Below are 7,500 nucleotides of genomic sequence, written 5' to 3'. Positions count from 1 at the left end.
CTGTGTTTATATAAAGTCATGATGTTTTATTTTTTATAAATCACAGTTTTAAATTGTTTCATTTGAAGGATGTTCTGTAAATTAGTTTTACTGTATTTTTATAGAATAATTTGCAATTATGACAAAAAGTCAAAATTATGACATAAAAAATCTAATACTAATATGGAAATTCTGACTTGAAATGCCATGATTATAAACGAATATACCAATCATGAAGAGGAAATTCTCACAAAAAGTCAAAATTATAACATAAAAAGTCAAAATTATGATGTATTAATTGAAACATCTGATTTAAAAGCCATAATTATGACATACAAAGTCAAAATTATGAGACATAAGTCATTTATGAGCTGCAAAGTAATAATTCTAACATAAAACGTCAAAATGATGATATATTAATTGGAAAATCTGATTTAAAAGCCATAATTATGACATAAAAAGTCAAGATTATGAGATTTAAAGTCATTTATGAGCTGCAAAAGTAATCATTCTTACATAAAACGTCAAAATGATGATATATTAATTGAAAAATCTGATTTAAAAGCCATAATTCTAAAATAAAACGTCAAAATTATGATATATTCATTGGAAAGTCTGATTTAAAAGCCATAATTATGACATAAAAAGTCAAAATTATGAGATATAAAGTAATTTATGAGCTGCAAAGTAATAATACAAACATAAAACATCAAAATTATGACATATTAATTGGAAAATCTGATTTAAAAGCCAATTCTAAAATAAAGCATCAAAATTATGATATATTAATTGGAAAATCTGATTTAAAAGCCATAATTATGACATAAAAAGTCAAAATTATGAGATTAAAAGTCATTTATGAGCTGCAAAGTAATAATACTAACATAAAACGTGAAAATTATGATATATTGATTGGAAAATCTGACTTAAAAGCCATAATTCTAACATAAAAAGTAAAAATTATGAGATATAAAGTCATTTATGAGATGAAAAGTATAATACATATAATATAATATAAAAAAATCTAAATAATGATATACTAATCTAGAAATTCTGACTTAAAAATGCCATGATTATGACAAAGTCGAAATTATGGCATAAATAGTCAAATATGATATACTAAGTCATATTTATGAGATGAAAAGTCAAATTAAAATTATAACATATGAAGTCTTATTTATCAGCTGAAAAGTAATAATGCTAACATAAAATGTCAAAATTATGACATATTAAGTGGAAAATCTTTATTAATAAAAAGTCAATTATGACATAAAAAGTCAAAATTATGAGATATAAAGTCATTTATGAGCTGCAAAGTAATAATTCTAACATATAAAGTCAAAATTATGATATATTAATTGAAAAAAAATGATTTAAAAGCCATAATTCTAACATAAAAGTCAAAATAATGACATACTAAGTGGAAAATCTTTATTAATAAAAAACGGAAATTCTGACTTTATGACAAAAAGTTGAAATTATGACATAAATATATGTCATAAAGTCATATTTATGAGCTGAAAATAAATAATTCTAACATAAAAAATATATTTAGTGGAAAATCTGGCTTAAAAAGTTAATGCTGACATAAAAAGTCAAAATTCTGACATATAAAGTCATATTCATGAGCTGAAAAGTAATCATTCTAACATAAAAAAAAATCTAAAATTATGACATATTAAGTGGAAAATCTGGCTTAAAAATCGACATATCAAAATTATGATATATAAAGTCATATTTATGAGCTGAAAAGTAATCATTCTAACATAAAAAAATCTAAATTATGACATACTAAGTGGAAAATCTGGCTTAAAAATCGACATATCAAAATTATGATATATAAAGTCATATTTATGAGCTGAAAAGTAATCATTCTAACATAAAAAAAATCTTAAAATTATGACATACTAAGTGGAAAATCTGGCTTAAAAATCGACATATCAAAATTATGATATATAAAGTCATATTTATGAGCTGAAAAGTAATCATTCTAACATAAAAAAATCTAAATTATGACATATTAAGTGGAAAATATGGCTTAAAAAAACAATTATGACAAGTCAAAATTATGACATATAAAGTCAGATAAATCATTCTGACATAAAACGTAAAAAATTTGGATATTAATGGGAAAAAGTAATAATTCTAACATAAAAGGTCGAAATTATGACACACTACATCATATTTATGAGATGAAAATTTAACAAAGGTAACAGATGTGAAGATACTACTACTTCCGTATATTTTTCCCGCCCATGGACAGACAAACAGTGTCATTAATAGAACAGTTATTGGACGAGTATGTTTATCCGCGAAAGTTGTATGGTACTATATCAATAAACAGCATTATGATAAAAACAGAACACAATGGCTGCAGATTTCTTACCTTCGGGCGGAACTGACGGAACGGCCGTTAATTCCGTTTGTCCTGAAACACTCAGCGGCCGTTTGAAATGTTGCCTACAAACACGAGGGTTCTTCCGGTTCTCCGTCGCGGTGTTCTCTCCATATTCGCGGTGTTCTCTCCATATTCGCGGTGTTCTCTCCATATTCGCGGTGTTCTCTCCATATTCGCGGTGTTCTCTCCATATTCGCGGTGTTCTCTCCATATTCGCGGTGTTCTCTCCATATTCGCGGTGTTCTCTCCATATTCGCGGTTCTTCCCTGTAGCGATGGGCACTTTCCAAGCTCTGCTTCCCGCCACTTCCAAACATTCGCGAAGCATTTAATGCGAACTATTCTCGGCTCTGGGAGCGCGTGTCTACGAAAGTCACGTGATTTCAGAAACCGCGGCTACGCTAGTCAACGGTTTCCATGAACCAGTGGGTTTTACTTCGATTTTATACATTTGTAGCCCTTTTAGGACATATTTGTATAATAAAAAGGAAGATTTCGTCTTATAGAGCAACAGTCGGTTTCCAGAAGTAAAAAAATCTATTTATTTTCTCCATAGGGAAATGTATTTGTAATAATAATGATAACTTAGGCCTTAATGTGAGCTTCAAGCTTGTTTAATGATAACGTTCAGCCCACATTATTTCAACTTAGTTTTAAAATCAGTGGAATGTGTGGTGAAAAACTACATTACCCATGATGCTGTGTGAAAACGTCCACCAATCAGAGAGTCAAAACAAGCAATTCGAAATCGCCCCTAAACCCTCATTCAAATTCATATACGTATTTTACGGATACGCGATTCAGTAAATCGAGGGAAATATATATATATATATTTTTTTTAATGCCACAATTGAAAATGTAACAAATAGCCTCATAACAACAGGAACAATAAAAAAAAACAGATCACAAAAAGTATACAAACAAAATAAAGTGCCAGAGGAAAGAAAAAAAAATATACAAGGTTAAACATTGAAAGCAATCATTTGCTTTTCAAAGATTTTTCGTTTTTTATGCCCATCAAAGACAGAACATATGAATTATAGTCTACAAGACAAATAGACAATAACGGGATTTTACACAAAAATTTGCATTTGTGAATAAAACATTTTACCAAGAATAACAATGTACTGAATATGAGAATTTTGATTATGATAAAGAAAAATGATACTAAAGGTGTTAATACATATTTTGTCATTTGTTTTGAGAGATAGGTACATAACTCATTCCAAAAAGCTTTAACTCAAACACATTCACAAAAAAAGATGTACAATTGTCTCTTCATCATCACAGAAAGTGCATTTATCGTCTATGTTTTGGATATACTTACTGAGTACACTATTACAGGGGTAACATCTATGTAATATTTTATATGTAATTTATTTGATCTTATTTGTTAATAAATATTTGTGTGGAAGAGACCAGACCACTCTCCAATTAATATTGTATAACGCCATCCATGTGAAAGATGATGCTGGAATAGATTTTCTGTTCATAAGATTACGAACAAAATGGTCATTGAATTTGTCATCAAAATTCCTTCAATTGAAATAGAAGTGTTGTCCAAAGACATCTCAGGAGAGTTTTTATACCACTAATGGCGTTGAATACAATATTGGAAAATAAATATTATATTGTGTGTACTCATCTACAGCGAACAAGCCCCGCCTTCTTTTGATTTGACATTTGCTGAGGCAGCGAAGCCTAAAATTGTACTTTTAAAACATTTGTCATCTTAAAAACAACAACAGCTACTCATTCCACCCACTAAAATAATACGATAATTACAAAAAAATATGAATTATACTTTGTATTAATAGTACAAAACATTTGGCTCTGGTCTGAGGGAGATGTCGCAACTGTGTTTTCAACGGCTCTGATTACAACAACACGGCGAGAGCGCGCACAGCCGCTTTAATAGCCGCGGCTCCTTTAAGACGCTCCACGCCGTGATTGGCTGTTAGCGGCACGTGGTGTGAGTGTGTGTCGCATTGAGAATGATGGCGGCGGATCCAGTGCGAGCGTGGAGCGATGAGCAGCTCAAGACTGAAGATGTGCCAAAGAAAGAGCTCATCAAATTCATCCAGGACAACGCAGCACACTCGGTAGTGTACACACTACAGCTGCGCGCTCCCGCGTGCACGAGCACACTCTGACACAGTCCAGATCTAATGCATGTTTGATGTTTATAGGCCGTATAGTTATTAATATACTCATGCTTCATTATTTTGAGTAATATATTTGCATAGCCATGAAAAATGTAATGTGCATGATACAGCAGAAGTGGAATATGAATTATATATGTGTGCATATACACCGATCAGGCATAACATCATGACTAATATTGTGTTGGAGCCATGGACTCCACTAGATATCCTCCTTAAGATGTTAGCAGCAGATCCTTTAAGTCCTTTAAGTTTCCCAGCAGAACATTGCCCAAAGCATCACTGCCTCAAATCCTCACGCTTGGCCATTTTTCCTGCTTCTAACACATCAACTCTGAGGACAACATGTTCATCAGAGATCATCAGTGGTCATAATGTTATGCCTGATCGGTGTGTGTAGCTTATGTGTGTATATAAATGCATCGTCTTCTCATTTGCAGTTTCTAGCTGAACACAAACTTCTTGGAAACATCAAGAATGTGGCAAAGACGGCCAAAAAAGAGCAGCTCACTGAAGCGTATAACCAGCTGTTCGAGAGCAAGGTAACACACACACCAACAGCCCATAATAATAGTCCAGAAGTGAGTCGTTGAGTCATTGATTCATTCAGGGAAGAGCAGAACTGAGTGAGTCATTGAATCATTCGATTCATTCAGGGAAGAGCAGACGTGAGTGAGTCATTGAATCATTCAGTCAACCGATTCATTCAGGGAAGAGCAGACGTGAGTGAGTCATTGAATCATTCAGTCAACCGATTCATTCAGGGAAGAGCTGAAGTGAGTCGTTGAATCATTCAGTCAACCGATTCATTCAGGGAAGAGCAGACGTGAGTGAGTCATTGAATCATTCAGTCAACTGATTCATTCAGGGAAGAGCAGACGTGAGTGAGTCGTTGAATCATTCAGTCAACCGATTCATTCAGGGAAGAGCAGACGTGAGTGAGTCGTTGAATCATTCAGTCAACCGATTCATTCAGGGAAGAGCAGACGTGAGTGAGGCGTTGAGTCATTCAGTCAACCGATTCATTCAGGGAAGAGCAGACGTGAGTGAGTCGTTGAATCATTCAGTCAACCGATTCATTCAGGGAAGAGCAGACGTGAGTGAGTCGTTGAGTCATTCAGTCAACCGATTCATTCAGGGAAGAGCAGACGTGAGTGAGGCGTTGAATCATTCAGTCAACCGATTCATTCAGGGAAGAGCAGACGTGAGTGAGTCGTTGAATCATTCAGTCAACCGATTCATTCAGGGAAGAGCAGACGTGAGTGAGTTGTTGAATCATTCAGTCAACCGATTCATTCAGGGAAGAGCAGACGTGAGTGAGTCGTTGAATCATTCAGTCAACCGATTCTTTCAGGGAAGAGCAGACGTGAGTGAGTCGTTGAATCATTCAGTCAACCGATTCATTCAGGGAAGAGCAGACGTGAGTGAGTCGTTGAATCATTCAGTCAACTGATTCATTCAGTGAAGAGCAGACGTGAGTGAGTCGTTGAATCATTCACTCAACCGATTCATTCAGGGAAGAGCAGACGTGAGTGAGTCGTTGAATCATTCAGTCAACCGATTCATTCAGGGAAGAGCAGAAGTGAGTGAGTTGTTGAATCATTCAGTCAACCGATTAATTCAGTCAAGATTAGAAGTGAGTGAGTCATTGAATCATTCAGTCAACCGATTCATTCAGGGAAGAGCAGAAGTGAGTGAGGCGTTGAATCATTCAGTCAACCGATTAATTCAGTCAAGATTAGAAGTGAGTGAGTCATTGAATCATTCAGTCAACCGATTCATTCAGTGAAGAGCAGACGTGAGTGAGTCGTTGAATCATTCACTCAACCGATTCATTCAGGGAAGAGCAGACGTGAGTGAGTCGTTGAATCATTCAGTCAACCGATTCATTCAGTGAAGAGCAGACGTGAGTGAGTCGTTGAATCATTCACTCAACCGATTCATTCAGGGAAGAGCAGACGTGAGTGAGTCGTTGAATCATTCAGTCAACCGATTCATTCAGTGAAGAGCAGACGTGAGTGAGTCGTTGAATCATTCAGTCAACCGATTCATTCAGTGAAGAGCAGACGTGAGTGAGTCGTTGAATCATTCAGTCAACCGATTCATTCAGTGAAGAGCAGACGTGAGTGAGTCGTTGAATCATTCACTCAACCGATTCATTCAGGGAAGAGCAGACGTGAGTGAGTCGTTGAATCATTCAGTCAACCGATTCATTCAGTGAAGAGCAGACGTGAGTGAGTCGTTGAATCATTCACTCAACCGATTCATTCAGGGAAGAGCAGACGTGAGTGAGTCGTTGAATCATTCAGTCAACCGATTCATTCAGGGAAGAGCAGAAGTGAGTGAGTTGTTGAATCATTCAGTCAACCGATTAATTCAGTCAAGATTAGAAGTGAGTGAGTCATTGAATCATTCAGTCAACCGATTCATTCAGGGAAGAGCAGAAGTGAGTGAGGCGTTGAATCATTCAGTCAACCGATTAATTCAGTCAAGATTAGAAGTGAGTGAGTCATTGAATCATTCAGTCAACCGATTCATTCAGTGAAGAGCAGACGTGAGTGAGTCGTTGAATCATTCACTCAACCGATTCATTCAGGGAAGAGCAGACGTGAGTGAGTCGTTGAATCATTCAGTCAACCGATTCATTCAGTGAAGAGCAGACGTGAGTGAGTCGTTGAATCATTCACTCAACCGATTCATTCAGGGAAGAGCAGACGTGAGTGAGTCGTTGAATCATTCAGTCAACCGATTCATTCAGGGAAGAGCTGAAGTGAGTGAGTCATTGAATCATGCAGTTAATTTGTGGCATTTTTGCCCCAAGCCCCTGATTACGGCATAATTTTCCAAAATGGCTGGTGTTTTAGTCAATGTGTGTGTGTGTGTGTGTGTGTGTGTGTGTGTGTGTGTGTGTGTGTGTGTGTGTGTGTGTGTCTCAGAGGTTTAAAGGCACAGAAGTGGAGGT

General features: G+C 35.5%; 1 protein-coding gene across 1 annotated transcript in view; it reads left to right on the top strand.

Annotated features, from left to right (window-relative positions):
- Positions 1–4,255: 4,255 nt before the first annotated feature.
- The window catches only part of fkbp3 (FKBP prolyl isomerase 3), a 9,841-nt gene continuing 6,596 nt past the window's right edge, over positions 4,256–7,500 (top strand). The window contains exons 1-3 of the mRNA XM_079831597.1: positions 4,256–4,478; positions 4,979–5,080; positions 7,475–7,500. The exon at positions 7,475–7,500 is cut by the window's right edge and continues 73 nt beyond it. Coding sequence (XP_079687723.1) covers positions 4,371–4,478; positions 4,979–5,080; positions 7,475–7,500 — 236 coding nt within the window. The 5' untranslated portion in view covers positions 4,256–4,370. The remainder of the gene's footprint in view (positions 4,479–4,978; positions 5,081–7,474) is intronic.

The sequence above is a fragment of the Gobio gobio genome (genome assembly GCF_949357685.1).
Source record: "Gobio gobio genome assembly, chromosome: 12".
Taxonomy (NCBI): Eukaryota; Metazoa; Chordata; class Actinopteri; order Cypriniformes; family Gobionidae; genus Gobio; species Gobio gobio.
This window is presented reverse-complemented; position numbering and strand designations above follow the sequence as displayed.